General features: G+C 40.2%; 1 protein-coding gene across 1 annotated transcript in view; it reads right to left on the reverse strand.

Moving 5' to 3' along the window:
• Nucleotides 1–366: 366 nt before the first annotated feature.
• LOC149308926 (kelch-like protein 4) overlaps nt 367–18,662 on the reverse strand; it is a 58,540-nt gene continuing 40,244 nt past the window's right edge. The window contains exons 6-12 of the mRNA XM_089536705.1: nt 18,243–18,455; nt 15,301–15,487; nt 14,366–14,590; nt 13,366–13,528; nt 10,409–10,621; nt 7,667–7,838; nt 367–6,444 (exon numbers count right to left, since the gene is read on the reverse strand). Coding sequence (XP_089392831.1) covers nt 6,385–6,444; nt 7,667–7,838; nt 10,409–10,621; nt 13,366–13,528; nt 14,366–14,590; nt 15,301–15,487; nt 18,243–18,455 — 1,233 coding nt within the window. The 3' untranslated portion in view covers nt 367–6,384. The remainder of the gene's footprint in view (nt 6,445–7,666; nt 7,839–10,408; nt 10,622–13,365; nt 13,529–14,365; nt 14,591–15,300; nt 15,488–18,242; nt 18,456–18,662) is intronic.

Raw genomic sequence — 18,662 nt, forward strand, 5'->3', positions numbered from 1 at the left:
TAATCATGTGAATGTAACAGCTGTTTAAAAGTAACAACGCACACCTTTTCCCCATCTCCTTTCTCCCTTAAGAATCTTATGGTCTTCCCAATTATTTTTTCTTATTTAATTTTTTGCAATTTATATAATAGTACAAAGACCATTTTGAAAACTGTGTGTTAGCTAGTCATTAGGTGGGATGTTACAGACTGCCAAAATAAAGCTGCTTCGGGTCTCTTTGGAGGTATGCTATTTAAATGATGCATGGGTCCTAAGAGTCCAGAGGTCGCACCAAAGCCACACTCCATTCCTAAGCACTGGAGGGCAGCTTTGGTGCAGCTTCCGGATTCTTAGGATGCATGCATCATTTAAACAGCATACCTCCAAAGAGACCCAAAGCAGCTTTATTTTGGCAGTCTGTAACAGGCCATACTTATTTTAATTATCTATGTAGCACAATTTTCTTGGCTTTATATTATGTTCATTTGAATGCATCCAAAGTTTTGTGTTCCACAACTGAAGAAATTGACTAGTCATATCAATATAACGCACACGTTTTCACTCTGTAGGTTTCATTCTTCAAATGTGATTATATTAGAGCTTTACTGGCAAAAGGGTCTTAATGGTGATTATTCCAGAAGGAGCCAAATCATTAAAATGCTTCTGACAGATGGTTTTGTGAAGCAAAGACAGTTCCAGGAACCATCAAACACACAGTGTTTGATCTGAGAACAGCAGCAGCATGGTTTGTCATGGTGTAATTTTCCTTAGAATTGCCCCCCCCCCTCCCATTTATTTATTTATTTTATTTTATCTTTAAATTTTTTGCAACTATACAAAAAGGTTATATGCATAAAAACTTATGCAGGAAATCTTACGCAAAGAACTGCAAACAGTATTTCTCTTTAATATATTTTGTTGTCTTCTTATTCCCTCCCCCTTTATCTCCTTATGTCCTTGCTGCAGAATCAAAACTTTTGGTGCAACTTCTTTGACTCCAGAATCAAAATGATTGACAATTTCACATCCATTAAGATGTGTTTCTCCAAAACTTCAGCTGGATTTTTTTGTGAACACCAGGAAAATGTTTCTTCATAAACAAGCAGAATAAATTTATATCTTACTGCAAAAAAGTTGTCATGTTGCATTTCTTTATGCAAAGACCTTAACTTAGATGTCAGCTTCTCAAGTAGAGCAGTATACTATGCCCTGTTAAACTAGGTTCTTAAGCATGGATTGTCTGTAATTCTCTAGTTCTTGGAAATCTACATTCTGGCAGCTGCCAACAACACTGAGATCAGTCATTTATGATACAGAGACACAGTGAGTCCCCTAAAAATGAAAATTTCAATAGTACCTTGCAGTGGAGCACTGTTTGGCTTGTTATTTTAGGGGGAGAAATCTCGATAATCTCTTTCCAGAAGGCTTCAACTTTGGGACAATGAAGCCACATGTGGATGAAAATTACATCCTTTCCAAAACAACAGAGTGACTGAATTATTAATATGTGATAATCTGACAGGTGTTGGATATCACTGCTGGATTATTTTGTAAATGTTCTGTTTGATCATGTGTGATATGGATTTGAAAGGGCAAGAGCTTCAAATGCTACTCCATTGTGTATTTCTTACAATCATATTTAGATCTGATTCCCCTATTGATTTTAGACCTGTTGCCAGGGCATCTGGATATGAATTCAAAAAGAGCCAGTTACAAATTTTTGATTCTGTTCCTCTTGGTGTAAATGTTTCTTCAATGCATATTTCTTCAGAGCACATTGTTGCCCATGGGGGACCATATTTTCTATAAATGGTTTTAATGAAATTACAATTTGTATTTTTAAAACACCAGTTGACTCTTGTCCTCATATCCTGTTGTCCACATTTTCCAAGGTTATTGAGCAGCCTTTCACAAATAGGCCACACACTGTATAATCTGCCATGTCTCCTAAATCAGTAACCTGTTTTAGTTTATCTTTCAAATAGAAGTCTGAATAGCATAAAAAGTGCTGGATTGGGGAAAGCGTGGGTGCAACCCCCACCATTTGGTTGGTATAGATGCTGGATTCTCAAGGACCATTTCCACAGAAACCTCAGATAATCAACCTAAGGATTGTTCATGTGTCCCAGTGAAACGCAAAGCAAAAGAAATGTCCTTGTAGCAAATGGCCCTGCCTTTGATGTGAATTCAGCACATTCTCTGAAAGAGCCCAAGGGAAGCTTCTGGAAAAGGCTTCTGTTGTGCTCCCGCCCTGCCTCATTATTAGAATTTCATAGGGCTTTTCATACCATAGAAAATCCACTGAAGTGGGAAAGGCAGAATCCCTGCAGTGTTGACTGACTGGCAGTACTAGGAGATGTCCATCTGGAAGCACTCCAAGTGCCTAAAAATGAACAGAAACAGGCTCTAGAGGTGGAAGGAAAGATGTTTTAATAGTCAGGGGTCTTGACTGTATGCATACACCAACTGCATGGGATTAGGGCTAGTAGGTATGAATCTGTCCATTTGTCCTTGTATGTTCATTGTAAAATCGAGAAATAAATGTAACTTTTAGCCCTCCAGGTACTCCTGGAATACAACTCCCATTAGCCCTAGCCAGGATAGACTATGGGGAGGAATAAACCAAGTCCAACAACATGGTGATAAATTTCCTCTCCTGGTGTCACATGCAAAAGCCTAGTTCTTTGCATACAAAGCCACACATCTTGCTAAGAGGGGTTTATAGCCAAGTAAGTATACACAGGGTTTCAGCTTCAGTGCTTTTAATTCTGGGGCATCCCTTAATGGAGAAGGTACAAGTATTCCTAGAACCAGGAACAGATGGAAAGTAGAACAAGACCTATAGATAAAACACCATAAACTGCCGGCTATTTTGTTTTTTGTTTTGTTTTGGTTTTGTTGTTGTTGTTGTTGTTGTGTCCCTTTTAAGTCATTTCTGACTTATGGTGACCCTAAGGCAGATTCTTCGGTAGGGGTTTGCCATTGCCATCCACTGAGGCTGATAGTGTGTGACTTGTCCAGGATCAACCAGTGGGTTTGTATATGCTGAGCTAGGATTCAAACCCTTGTCTCCAGAGCCCAATGCTCAAACTACTACACCACATTGGCTCTCATTACTTCCAGTTATTTCAATTGTTCCACTGTAGCATCAATGAAGGCTTCTTCCCACCTCCACACAAAATTAGGCTCCTTAGAATCTGTCTCTGCAGTCATTTAAATGCAAGTTTATATTTTTATATATTATCAGTCTTGAACTGGCAGCATTCAGGTTTGTGTGCTGTGGGAATCAAGATGGCTATTTGATTCTCTTTGACAGAAAGACAGAAGAGGTAGCTTCCTGTGCTGTTTGAGCCTTTCTTGAAAAAAGAGATTCTTCCTGAACATTGGTGTGTTCTTTTACCTGGCCTGCTGGTTTGTCCTCTGACTGTGTCTTGCTCTTCATTCTTGGGGTGTTGTTGTTTTTTTCATGCCTAAATCATTGAACACCAGCACCTATGAGCCAGGATCGATATTTAGATTATATCAGTCATCTAAGGAATGCAGTAGAGAATCACATCCACCCCAAACAATGACATGAAGTTCCATTTTTTTTTTTTTAAGCAGAGCTCCTACAAGTCTATGGGCTTCATGTGTTAATTTCATTACTTGGTACTCTGGTTTCTGGGTACCAGTTAAATGACTCCCTGGTCTTCTCCAAATGGTTCACAACCTTTCCCATCATATTTGCCTTACATGGCCCCAGGACAGTTCCCTGGTCAGCCTTGGAATAACAGAAGACTGGAACATGGAAAAGGAGAAACACAAATACTGGCATTAGCCATGAATTTCTGGCTTTGTGTTGGTCCATGACTAAAATTGGACTGGATTTCTCTTTTCCTCTAGCTCTGATCCTTACTATGATGTTTGTCAGAACGAGAGGGTGGGTCTGGTACTGGTCATGTTTGTTTAATACACTGACCTCTATAAATTGCATGTCACTTGTGCATTAGTGAAGACACCACAAGTGGGGAAAATGCAGGCTATGTGCATGAGTGGTCCACCCAGTCTGGGGTGCAGAATGAAACTCAGTGTCATATAAAACCATATTAGCTGGAGGATAGTGGTAGTCCCAAACTGTCTGTCTCATAAGAGTATAAAAATACTGGGTGCAGTCACACCATGATTTTTGAGCGATGGTTTACAAGCAGTCAGGTTGTTTAGATACGCTATACCAATAGGGTCACTATTTCTGTTGAAGGGGAAGAAAGAGAAATGGAGAAACGAGGACAGATATACATAAAATAAAGATAAAATTGTAACAGTTTGTTGGTTTCAAAAGTCAAATGTGTGCCCCATGTTTGCAGGAGTCTAGTTGCTGAAGGTCATTGCCATAATGCAGGCATTTATCATCTAGCAATCCTAAATGGCAAATTGCACATTTGGGTTGCCCCCAGTTTTTGTAAGCAAAAAACCTCTTTTATCTCTACAGTAATGGTTTTCCCCTCACTTTCTATCTCTGAAACCCTGTGGCAGTGGCTGGATTCCAAGTCAGTGAGTCAATGAATCCACTCCAGATTTTAATCTGAAGTTTAAAAGAGTTTAACCTATTCTGAGGTCTGAGTTAAGCACCTTGGATAAATCCATTAAAGTCAGGACTAAATCCTGGAGCAGATTCCCTGTTACACTACAGCTTCCACTGCTGAAATCTGACAAAGTTTGACACTATTCATGGACAGGAATGGGGAAATCAGTCAGTTCTGCACTCTTCCCCATTCAAATATATCAAATATCAAACTCTTTCAACATTTGATTTTCAAGTTTGGGCAAATTCTTCACAATCAATAGTACTCGCCATTTGTACTAGCCAAATTCATTAGGTACAAATATTGCACCTGCCTGCCATAGAGATGTTAAGCATGAGGTGCTTCTTCAAAAAAGAGGTAGAAACCCTAATTGATATATCTTGAACTTGATGGAGGAATCATTTTGTTTCAATTGCTTTCATATTCTTTTTTTAAAATAAAACTCAAATCTTTTCAAGATGTGAAGAACACTGTATACCTTTATCAAAAATTAACTGAAACAAAATTCTCATACAAACGCTACTCATGTACCAACTCATAATGCCCTACTCATAATTTGGGTTGAGAGTTGGGGTGTGAACTTCCATGTTTCCAGTCCCTGAAAATGAGTGAATGTTTCCAGGAATAGCTCAGAAGTCAAAGGATAGCTCAAAAGCCATTAGACTCAGGTCAGAGGGGCACAAAGCATCCTCAGCGTTTGTATGCCTCTTAGTTTGCTGGGGAGCCTTGTGGAGCATATCTGGCAATATTGCCCTAAGCACATTAGCCTAGATCCACTTCTTTTTGCACAATGAACCAGAATAACATTGTTGTTGTTATTCTTGTTGTTGTTGTTGTTTCTGATTTATGGCAACCCTAAGGTGAAACTATCACAGTGGGTTTCCATGCCCAAGCAAGGAAATGAACCCTGATCTCCAGAGTTGTAGTCCAACACTCAAACTACTACACCACATAAGACTAAATTAAGGCCAGGGCATTGTGAGAAGTGAAAGATATAAATTAGACTCTGCATTGCTTCGAGAGTTGGAATGAGGAGAGGCATCCACAGGGAGCCTTTGCCAGGTGTTTTTCCCAGCCAAGGCCAGATCTAGATCAACTGAGGGCCTAATTTTAAGAGGCTGCTTGGCATTACTCCACAAAGCTGTATTATTGGGGATTGGAAATATGGAGGCATCTGAAAGTCTGAGGCCCATAAGTCACAGTGGTCAAAATGCAACCAAGAGCCACATACAGACCCTCAAGGATGTTCTGAAGTCCCAAATCTCTCCCCCCCCCCCACACACACACACACAGTGCCTACCCTATACTTTAAAAATGTCCAGAATAGATTTTCCAACTCCTGGAGTCCTCCAAACATGGTAGTTTTTCATATGTTTTTGTAAGCACCCCCCAAAAAAGTCCCCCCCAACTTTTCTGAGCCATGTGCACCTTTCTTTTCAATACTGAGCATTACTATACAAGATAAGCAATTAAAGGCAAACATACAGAGTTCATTCCAAGTTGTATTACTGACTGTTCTTGACAGAGAATTGGGCTGACATTCAGTTGACAATTTTGTTCGCTTGCTTTCTTTTTTTTTCTTCAAAGCATAGTGTGTAGCCAGCTCTTCCCTTTGAATGGAGGTTAATGTCACCATGATGACTGAACATCTGTTGAGATTGTCTTTGGAATGCAGGAAAAAATGCTGTTTTCATGCTTACACTCCACTCTGGTTCATCTTTTTCACTTCTTTGTACTTAACGAAACCAATGTGAATGGCTTTCAAGGATACATTTCCTTCGCTTATGCCATGCTGCTTTTGTGGAGCTGTGCTCATGTATTATTTCACACCTGAAAAGGTCTGTCATGGCAACTTTACAACTACAACACAGGTGCCGGCTCTTCCTATGTTGACTGGAACTTCCTATAAAGCACAGAAGATGTTTAGTTAATGCCTTAGAGCATGCAGCTTGTCACTCTGGATGCATCAAGATCACAAGACTACTTTCCTTCTACATTCCTTCTAAATAACATTCTGATAGTGCTAATGGTACATGGAATAGTTTGTTGCATCCAGAATATGGTGAATCCCTGATCTTGAATCATTAGGGCTGCATTGATAATGGGGCTTTGCCAAGTCAAAATTCAAAGATATAGCTGTGTTCATCTGTAGAATCAGTATGTAGAAAGATCTTGTAGCAACTTTGAGACCAACTGAAATAAAGACACTGGCAGTCTACAAAAGCTCATGTTGCCAACTTCTTTCTTAGATAGAATCATAGAATAATAGAGTTGGAAGAGACCGCAAGGGCCATTTAGTCCAACCCCCTGCCATGTAGGAGATCCAAATCAAAGCATCCCCAACCAGCCTCTGTTTAAAGACCTCCAAGGAGGGAGATTCCACTACACTCCGAGGGAGTGTGTTCCACTGTCGGACAGCCCTTTATTTCAGTTAGTCTCAAAAGTGCTACAAGATCTCTCTACATACCATGTCAAAATTGTTACTTCTAACAGATGGTGGAGGATGCTGGCCTGGAAGAATCAAAAACTGTCTCATACTAAATCAGAACATGAGTCCATCAGGTCTAGTACTATCAATTCTGATTGGCAGCAGCTTCCCAGGTTTTCAGGAATCAGTCTTTTCTAACCCTACCTGGAAAATATTTTCTAACCCTACCTGGCACATTGAACCAGTAGTGTTATCTACATGTTGACTTTGAATTTATTCAAAAGGTCTACTGTAACTGATCATATTCCAGGCATAGAAGCCATCTGATGCCAGTCATCTCCTCATAGTGATTAGCAGCATATTAGTATGCACAGAAGCCAGCTTTGAAAGTTTCTCTATCCAAGTCAAGGCTTTTGTCTTGTTTTCTTCTGCCCTATTTTTGATAGATTCCTTGAAACAATAAGTGTCCAGAGTAGTTACTCCTGTTTTACAGTATTAATTCCATGCACTCTAATAGAAAAACAATATCAAATATTGTTACAGGAGGAACATCTGGGTATAAGGAGCATTGGTGTTGAGGGAAGGTGGCTACAGTGAACAGAATAGTACCTGAATGTGGTACAGCTGGAGGAAGGGAGGTAATAGGCAAAGGTATATTAGGTTATTAGAGACTGTAAACAAAGCCAAAAGAAATTACCTCTGTCCATTCATTGTTTTGGGCATCATAAGATTCCACCGTGTCCAGGTAAGTGTGTCCATCATAGCCGCCGACTGCATATAGCCTGTCTCCAAGAGGACAGATTCCCACAGCATCACGTGGAACACTCAGTGGTGCTACAGTAGTCCAGGTGTCTGTTTTTGGATCATACCTAGAATATTTTGGGATAAATTTAACAAAAAAATATTTAGGGTTAGCTTTAAAAATAAAAACAGATTACAGTACTCTTAGGACGCTCTTAGTATACTCAACCTCATAGGGGGCAATGGTGTCATTGGGTGTGTGGGGGGTGTGGGCCACACCGGGTGACACCTTAAGGGAGGATGACACCGCTGTTCCTCAAACACCTACTTTTTAGCAGAAATGGGCTGTGGCATTCATCTGCTTCCCTTTAAAATACTTTAAAAGATGGTGGGAGTGGGGTAAAGCTCAGTGGGAGGAGAAAGGAAAGGCCCCAGAACTTTTTAAAATTCAAATTTCAAAATTTTTAATTTTATTTTTTTTAAAAAATGATTTTTTCAAAAAAATGTTATTTTAAAATTTGCTTTTAAAACCAAATCTGCATTTTAATCAAATCTTCACTATGTGTATGTGAATACATTTAAGTTGTGCATATAATAGTGTAATTTGAAGGTATAATTTTAATTTTACTAGTTGTTTGTCACAACTATTAGCATTACACTCAGTGCTATATGGGAATTACAATTTACCAGTAACATTAGTGCAAAAAAGGATTGCTAAGGATTTCATTCTGTATGGTATGAAATGGGAGGTCAATTGCGGGGGGTGGGGGGGGTGACACTATGAGTTACCGCACCAGGTGACATCAACCCTAGGGATGCCACTGATAGGGGAGGGGGGTAATCTTTATGACCACTATTGGCAAACAGCTCAACTGAATGTGAAGGGAGGAACTACTGTTTCTTCCTTCTGCCCTCAATCTGATGTTATTGCCCTGAAGCCAAATGAGAGAGAAGACAGGAAGGACTGCTCCCTGCTTCTGCCTTTATTCTAATTTGGCTTCAGGGCAAAACAACATTTTCTGCCTAGCTAGAAAGGAATGCACAGAGGTTTGGAGTGGGGGAGGCATGTAGCAGAAATAGAAAGCAGTAGAGTTAGTAGTAACAGCAGCAAAATAAAAGTGTATGATTGATGCCCAGCATTTCCAAAGGTGAACTACTGAAGTTCCTTTAAGGAAGTGTTGATTCATCTTTATTCCAAGTAGAGGGGGGAAATTGGGGCATCTGATAATGCCTTCATGAACCACTAGAGGGATCTCCAGACTCATCATCTAGCTCTGTATCGATGGTTATACTGTCCCCTGTAAAATCACCTGTATATTTTCAATATCCGTGAAGCATGCAGTACTAATATTGTAACAGTCAATCAACCATTCCTGCATATTTTCCCACTTGAAGGACTTCAAGTAAATGTACAACAAAAGGCAAAGCTCTTCTTATATCGTTGCTTTAATTCTTGATAATGCTTTTTGTCTGTTAAACAATTTTAGCTGATCGATCACCCGCCTTTGTAACAAATTCACTGATTAAACTTTGAAAACAGTGTAGGAGCCTCAGGGAAGGATCTTGAAATGAATTTATCATTTATTTCATTGTTAGATGGAAAGACAGGTCATCTGTGTGTTCACATGTTGTATATATGCAAGTGATAAAATGGAAGTAAGCAACAGCATTTGCCTCATACAAGACAATTGGATATTAACTTATGAAATGTGATTTTGGCACAGTATGATTGCTTTGCTATTTTTTTACAGCCAACTATAACAAATTTGCAAGACACTACAGACAAAATTGCTCAGATTCACTCTGGCTTCAGTGCTGCAGTTGAAACAGGTTCATTGCATGTAATCTTGGCACCTACTTGCCCTGTATTATTAGATAGGTATCAATTGGTAGAGTATGAGGATGTGCACAGAATCTTTGGAGAGGTGAGAGCCAACATATATATACTGGATCCCTTCTTGGCTTTTGAAAGCAGCAGCAGGACAAGGGAATGATGAATGGCTCATTACAGCAAGGGATGTTTCCGTCCTACCTAAAAGAGGCTGTGGTGAAGCCATTACTAAGTGACCTCCCTATTCTTACTGGTCACTCTCTAATATGCCATTTTGGTTCTGGAGTATGTGGTGGTCTTCCAGCTCCAGGGTTTCTGGATGAGACAGATTATCCAGATCCATTTCAAGATCCATTTAGATCCAGGCCTCCATCTTCAGGCCTGCTTATGGGATGGAGACACCATGGGTCACCTTGATGGATGGTCCATGCAGAGAACTGAACAGGGTAAGTGGTTCCCTGTTGGTTGTGCTGGACCTCTTGGTGGCTTCTGATAAAATCAACCATGGCATCCTTCTGGGCCAACTCTCTGGGGTGGAACTTGGGGGCAATGAACTCAGACAGTGGTGCTGGGCGACTCCTGTTTAATGTCCTGGCTGCAATTCCGCAGCAAGAAAGAGAGCAAACTTTGTCCTTCCAGCAAGATTGAAATCCCTAACTCACTGTAGATCTGGGAGGACAATAGCTGCATCCAAACAATGTGCCCACAGCATTAAATGGCCAAGATAGCATATTTCATCTCTTTGAAGAAACCTTCCAGTTCCAACCATCTGCAGTAGAATCATGATCAATAAATTGTTGAAACATAAAATTTGTGTTTCAGTACCCAGCAAAGACTGCAAGAATCTAACTCTTTTATTGTCCATACCTTTCCACACAATCAGAAAGACGAGAACAGTGATTAGAAGCAGGTGCATCATGGCCTCCCACAGCATACAGAAACCCATTGTAGGTTGCAACGCCAACACCTCCACGTCGCTTTGACATTGGAGCACACATGCTCCATTTGTTCGTGTGGGGGTCAAAACACTCCATGGATTTCAGGCAAGAGCTGCCATCTCGACCACCAACAGCATACAACCTAAAGTATCAACAAGAAAACAAATGAGTTATGTGTTTTGATTAGTACCACTACATATTGTCTAGGTTTGATCTCCTATATCCATATATTCAACAACTTTTATCAAGTTGTATTAATTGCCACTTTCTCCCACTCCCTTCATAGGCTCTTCTGCATCTTTAACATAGCAGGCAGTATGGAATTGTCCACTGCTCCTCCATTCTAGGAATAATTGTAGATATTGAAGTTTCAGGTGGCTGATGCTTTCCTTTATTTCATTTTTGTTAATAACTCTCCAAAATCTACATCCATCCCTTTCCTAGCTGGCATATACATCCATTCTAGGCAACCAAACAAACATTTCAGTAAAAGGGTGGTGCAAACAAAACCAACAACAACAGCAACAACAAACCTGGAGAAGTTAAATACAAAGGTAAATATGCCTAAGAGGCCATGATCCATGCTCCCAAATTAAATTATGATGACATAATTGATTATAATTTAAATTGCACCATGGCAGTGAAGAAGATGAGGTTCATAGAATCCTAGGACTGGAAGAGATTAAGAGAATCAAGGAAGTTAGATAACATCTCACTTTTCTCTAATAAGCTCAAATCAATGTACCTGACTCTATTTCCTCCTCCTCCCCCCACCCCCCAGCGATCCCTTTGTTGGTGGTGGTGCGTGCCTTCAAGTTGTTTTCAATGTTTTCTGACTTATGCCAACCCTAAGGCAACCTTAGCATGGGGTTTGCTGGCAAGATTTGTTCAGAGGGTGTTTGCCATTGCCTTCCTCTGAGGGACAAGGGAAATTATTGGCAACAGGTTATCCAGTAACTTTCATGGTTCAGTGGAGGCTAGAACCTACATTACATCTCCCAATTCCCTGTTCAACAGTCTGTACCAATCTACCACATTGGCTCTCATTTAATTTCAGCTAAGTTTGATTTAAATTTTAATAACCTCTGGGTTGATTTAGAGACTAAACAGATCATCCAAAAGGGCTGGCCACACACCGCACCCCCGACTCCACCCTCAAGCCACTGTCATGCCACCCGCCCAACTGCACAGTGGGTGGCATTACGGCACTCCTTTGGTATGGCGTTCAGATATCACACGCCAAAAGGATTGTCGGAAAGTTCTGCTGAGGTGGCAAAAATAACTTTTTGCCTGATCCAAAAGGAATAACTTTCTGCCACTTCTTTTGGAGCTAGCAAAACACCGGGTCAGGGCTGTGGTATGTGGTTGTCCAGTGCACAATGGGGCAGTGTGATGCCGCCCCTTTAGGGCATGTCTGTTTAGGCTCTTTGAAAGAAGTAGGATTATTTTAAATCTGGGTGAACATAAGCAGCAACCCACTCCGTTATCAAAAAGTCAAGTGGGGAGAATATTGGCCTTCTTTTAAGATGGCGAAGTATACAATATACTATTTGTATAGTATTCAGAAGTGTATTTCAACTGTATTTGGAGAAATCTTTGACAGGAATAGGGACCATGTTGTCTACCAAATGTTGAACCCCAGTTCCCATCATCCTTTACTACTTGCTGGGCTGGCTATGGCTGATGAGAGTAAGCAGTCCAACAACTCTGGGAAGCTATAGGTTCCCCTCCTTGATCTATACTAACTAGTAGAAGCCTTCACTATCTAAGAATCTTGCCTTGCTCTTTTCAAGTACTATAATCAGAATGGAGACTGCAGTCAAGAAATCAGAAGAAGACTAGGACTTGGAAGGGTAGCTATGAGGAACAAGACAAGGTCCTGAAGTGTGAAGATACATCACTGAATACTAAAGTTAATGTTATCCATGCCATTGTCTTTCTCGTTTCTATGTATGGTTATGAAAGCTGGACAGTGAAGAAAGCTGAGAGAGATTGTCCATACTATCATATTTCCCATTTCTATACAAAAACTGGACAGTGAAGAAAGCTGATAGGAAGAAAAACAACTAATTTGTGATGTGATGCTGCAGAAGAATTCTACGGATACCATGAACTGCTAAAAAGACAAAACAATGGGTCCTGGAGAAAATCAAACCTGAACTCTCCCTAGAAGTCAAAATGATTACAATGGGATTGTCATACTTTGGCCATATCACAAGAAGACATGACTCACTAGAAAAGACAATAATGCTTGGTAAGGTAGAAACCGGTAGGAAAAGAGGAAGACCACATTCTAGATGGATAGACTCAGTCAAAGAAGCCATGGCCATAAGTCCGCAAGATCTGAGCATGATAGTTGTTGATAGGGTGACTTGCAGGTCTCTCAATCATAGGGTAAACATACATCAAAGTCAACAATGGTTAACAACAAACTATAACCATAACTTTTCCTTGCTAATTATCAGGGAGAAAGCAAGCTAACCTTAGAGGGGGGAAATCTATTATTCTATTAGGTGTTGGATGTTGACCAGAAACCATCTTCCACATAGGTAGCAATAGAGAAACTACTCAAGTTACTCGATGCAACACCCCTTTCTTTTACCTAATCTATCTAATGAAGACTTGACTTCATCCCCTCTTTCTCTAGTACAAAAACTCCTAGCTGTAATGATTCAGACTTAGCTCTTTTTTTTTCTTAAAATAGCCTTTACTACTTATTGCAAGCATCAGTTTCCACTAATATCTGACAGTAGGGGCGAATAAAACCTTGTGGTGTTAGTGTGTGTATATCCATGTGTGTATTTCTGTAAGTGAGTGTGAAATTATTTTTTATTGGATTTATATCCCATCTTTCTCTCAAAATGGGAGTTGTTCAGTTATGCATACTTGCTGTTTAGTGCTGCAACACCCACAGTGCTCCTAGGAGTTGCCATGCTTGCCACATAATTCCATTGTCGAGCCTGGGGATCCCATCTTTCAACCGTGTTGAGATAACTCCAGCCATCATGGCCACCAACAGCATACATTGGTCCTTCAAGCATTGCGACACCTGAGTACAAAAAGAGAGTGGGAGGAAAGTTAAAAGATCAAGAAATCAATTTTAGAATATTAATATCATGCTTTTTTAAAAAAAATTGTATCCTCCCTACTCCAATTGATACACAAGGTGTATGAGCACCATATTGTTGTTGTTGTGTACCTTCAAGTTGTTTCTGACAGATGGTGACCCAAAGGTGAATATATAATGGGGTTTTATTGTCAAAATTTGTTAATAATAATAATAATAATAATACCAAATAATGTTACCAATGAAGGCCCACCTAGCCCCTCTCTGGCAGTTTTCCACCATCTTGTGAAGACTTGTCTCATTCTTGACAGCTTAGCAAGATATGCAAAATATTTATTTTAATTATTCTTTTCTGTAACAATCTTCTTAAAGTTGCAAATTTCTGTATACACTGAACAGAAAGAGAGTGAAATTTCAAAATCTGAGTGTGAGGAAAGGAAAGCGGATAGGTTTGCCCATTAGGGCAGAGAGCTCTGATATTCAGCTCTTAAAACTCTGACTTTGAATACTATGTTGTCAACCAAGTCTGTGATGCTGAATTGGGCTTGCCATTTCTGTTTTATGACAAGCTCTGGTTTTTTAACAGCTGCAAGGATGACTGATGTGCTCTGATACTCTCCCCACTGTAAATAACTGTACCTATTGAATTTGCGCAATTTTCTATGAAGTGACCAAAACTGGCACTTCCCTTTGAGATTCAAATGTGTAAAATGGAATTTTTTGGATTTTTAATCTGCTCTCCCTTTCTCTTTCTAACAGCTGGCCTTTCTTTGGTAAGCCATTACTGGCTGGTTGTTTCAAACCATCTGTCATCTTTACCTAATCCATGCCTGTGGGTTGACATTGGGGGCATCACAGTCCAGGCTTTGGTTACTGGATTGAAACATTCAACAGTATTGGATGTTTTCAAGCCATCTCTTCCTCCCACAATGTAGAGCTTGTTGTCAATCACAGCAACTCCAAACTGCAGCCGTCTCCCATTCATGGTTCCAATTTGTATCCAGCTGTTTGTCCTCAAATCATATTTCTCAATAGTTGTCGTGCCTGTTGAAATTAAAGACAGTAAATTGGAGGGTGCCCTATTAATTTCTAAGGCCTGTTGAATGAGGTTTAATTGAGTCAGTAGTGAAATTAGCATATTGGAATATGAGAAAGCCCACTGTTTGAAGACCACTTTCCATGTTCTTAGATGGTCATTGCGGTAAGAGGTGATAGAATGTGTGTTTACACCACTGTAAAACAGGTTTATATAGTAAGCAGTTTCAGTTATGTGTTTGGAGTGATTGGCACCTGTGGAATGACTGTTAGAGAGTTCATATTCATATGTGGATGGGAATAGGCTCAGTTGCAGTGTGAGTTAGGATGCCAGATAGATAGGGACAGGAGAATAAAGAGGACAATTAGGAAGGATAATCATGGTAGATTGGGTTATGAGTTAAAGAGAAAGTATATGTACATAATGGGTTATGAGTAAATGTGAGAGCAAATATATGATAGAATAGACAGTAGTTAAATAGACCTGTAGTAGAATATTGTTTATCTAGCATAACTACTATTCATGCATTTATGTGCTGGACTGGAGGATGGTGAGGCATCCCATTTAACTACATAATATCTTGAGGCTACATTAAAAAGAAAATCAAAACATCATATGAACCGATGGATTTATGGAGCCCAAGTTTACTTTAAAGGCTAATTTATTGTGGCATCAGGTAGCAAAGACCAAGGGATGCTTCATCAGATTATGTGCTTACCTTTGGTGGCATCCATGCCTCCCACAGCGTAAAGAGAGCCAACGGTTGACTTCCTAGGTTTAGTACGTGGGCTTTGCATCATAGACCTCCTTTCTGGTAGGAGATGATACTTCATCGCTTCCATGAGAAGCTTCTGACACTCAAGATCATCGGTAAACATAGGGCTGTTTTCCAGATCTGCTAAGAGCTAAGACATGCAGTGGAATAATCTTTATTATCTTTGCACATCACTCTTCAGTTTTATGGACCATGGAGACAACACAGCTGTCAATGGAAACTTAAGCTCAGTCCTTCTGAGGCTCTTCACACACACACATACACACCTCTTCTTCTCTTCCACCTGAACACCAAGAAGCTGGCTACGAAAGTAACAAAATGTGGTGCAGCAAATAAGCAGGTACCAACCATGATTGAAGCTACATGGACAGGGTATATGCTAGCAGCAAACAGCTAAGCAAAATGACAATGGCTGAGATCCTGCATGGGATACTCTGCCCATATAACCACTTGATGTGCTTAGCCCCTTTGCTAGCAGCACCCAAGACCTGTGCGGCAGCAGTGGATGGTGGTGGTGATGCTGGTCCTGCTATTAAACAGCCACGGAGGGGGTGGTAAGAAGGGAGGTGGAGGAGCAGCAGGTACTCCCTCTCTGTCCACTTGTACTTGTCTACAGGGAGAGGCAGAGAAATGACTATGTTGTTCTCCTCTGTCCAGCCACCTTCCTTTCTCTCTCCTCTTACATAGAAGTGGGTCTGTGGGGCTTGGCTGCTGCAAGGCTGGATTACTTAGAGAATAGCTCTTTGTGCCCCCCATTTTGAAGGAGGATATGCATGTGTGTGAAGTGTGCATATGTCGCCAATGGGGTCCAATACTGGGACCAATTGAGAAATGGCAACATATAAATGAAACAAAATAATATGAAATAAATAAGAGGATGCGAGATAACATCTGACTACTTTTCCAAAGGCTCTATTTCGCAGGATAGTGGTTGATCCCTACAGATGCCCAACAACAAATGCAAATTCCACTCCTGCAGCTGACCTGCTCCACGAATCTTTACAGTGATCCTCTATTGTGCAAACCTGACTAGCTGTGCCCTCTGGTGGATCCTACTAGCCTTGTAACAAGGCTGAATGTTCTGCATTACTAGTCGGCAGCCCTATCCCTTTTGATGTAAAGTGATATCGGGTGCATCGACACTAGAAATAAACCAGCTTGTCACCACTTTAACTGCCGTGACTCCATCCTACAGAATCCTGGGTTCTGTAGTTTTGTGAGGCACCAGCACCCTTTGGCAGAGAAGGCTAAAGACATTGTAAAACTGCAGATTCCCAGGATTCCTTAGGATGGAGCTACAACATTTAATGTAGTGTCAAACAAGGGTTGGCATCACTGGTGCTGTAACTCATGGCTTTTCTAGCTGCTTCATCACACTGTAACTCAGGGGGATCATTCCCACTGCCATTTGCTCAGAAGCGGGATTCAGGGCAAATGACCTTCATTTCCATTTGAAACCGCTTCCAATCCTCATTGGATTGATTCTTTTGCTTTGGAGCTTTTTAAACAGAGGCTGGATAACCATCTGTTGGTAGTGCTTCATTTGTGTATTCCTGCATGGCAGGAGGCTGAACTGGATGGCCCTTGTGGTCTCTTTCAACTTTATGATTCTATAAGGTTTTTAGCCTTCTCTGCCAAAGAGTGCTGGTGCCTCGCAAAACTACAAATCCCAGACTTCTGTAGGATTGAGCACTGGCAAAAAAAGTCATGTCAAACTGTATTATTGCTACAGTGTAGATGTACCCTCAGTCTACAAAGGCTTATGCAACAGTTGGTCTCAAAGATACTACAAGATATCTTTGCATACTGAAACATGGTTATATCTTTGATGAATAGGTTCTTCAGCAGTATTCAAGGAAATTACAGAGGAGTTTGTGAAATCAAACTCCCCCTGTTCTTATTCCAACATTATATGTCAACACACATACAGTAAACAGCAGTAATATATTAGCCACACATGCCACTAGTCACACATGTAAGTCATTATATCTTGACAAAGGTATCATTTTACATGCTAGTTTCACTGAAAACATATCTCATACCTTCTATAAAAGAAATCTGAGAGTAAGCTTATGTCAAAATAAATTACTAGCCTACTCAATAAATTATGGCAAACACAACTTCTTTTAATAAGTGCTCCCACTTATTTCACACAAAACGTCTAAAATGTCATTTTAAATTATTCCTAACTTTTCAAATAATTCATAGAAGAATAGCTGTCTAAATGTTTCATAGGCTGTTCAAAAAATGCATGTAATTCTATCAGAGTGCATGTTCAAGAAGACAACTTATGTAACACAATAATAATAAACACTCAAAACAAAACTCATTATTTATGTGAACAAATACATCAAGCTTCATGTATCTTACAGATTAAGAGTAAATTTTACATTGTTGTTTCTGTTTTAAACCCCACCCCCAGAAAACTATGAAATCCTATAAATCCACACTACATTTTACTACATGAGTGTGAAAATGGAGGCACAACTATTATAGGGAGTAGTTTGTTATATCTGTGCCTGCAATGAAGAGTCATAATGAACAAGGGAAATAGGTTTTTGTGGTACTGGCCTTTTAAAAGTGTAAATGCTGTTGCCTCCAAAATCCAGTTGTGTTTCTTAACATTTAATAAATCATCTAATTTCATTAAATATTATGAAGAAATTACAGCAGCAATGATTCAATCTTCCAAAGGGTAGTTATGTTGAGGTAGTAGTCTCCTTTCTGCAATATCCAAATCCTGCGGCTTAATACTGAAAGCATGAAGTAACATGCATGAAGCATCAAGTGTTTGTGGAAGCATCAGCAAAACATATGTTGATGGAACTGTGAAGCCCCACAATACATCATCACCCCTCTCCCAATGTTGAACATGGGAGCCTCACCTGTGGAGAGAGAAGGGGCAGCCTTATGTAGGACAGCAGCATTCCAAGCTCCCGCTGTCTGTTCTGCAAGTCATGCCGAACCCACAGCATTAACGCCTTGAATATGGACTCTTCATCTGGGACATTGATGTCATCGCTGGACAAGAGTTTGGCAATTTCACTGGCTGGCAGCAAGAGAAATTCCTGATTTTTAATCACTTCCGTGAAGTGTTCCTAAGGATGAAGTAAAAATGAGATTGAACTTCCTAAGGAGGAAGTAAAAGCAATTTGCATGTTATTCATTCTTCACTTATACTTCTCTTTATACCACTTGATCTTAGAGTCTGAGGATGGCATTGGTCCAAAACACACTGCAGAAATAATCCAGTTTGAGACCACTTTAACTGCTCTGGCTCAGTGCTAGGGAATCCTGGGAACTGC

The sequence above is a fragment of the Sceloporus occidentalis genome, unplaced genomic scaffold, assembly GCF_023333645.1.
Source record: "Sceloporus occidentalis isolate IW3139 unplaced genomic scaffold, rSceOcc1.0.p SCAF_8, whole genome shotgun sequence".
Classification (NCBI taxonomy): domain Eukaryota; kingdom Metazoa; phylum Chordata; class Lepidosauria; order Squamata; family Phrynosomatidae; genus Sceloporus; species Sceloporus occidentalis.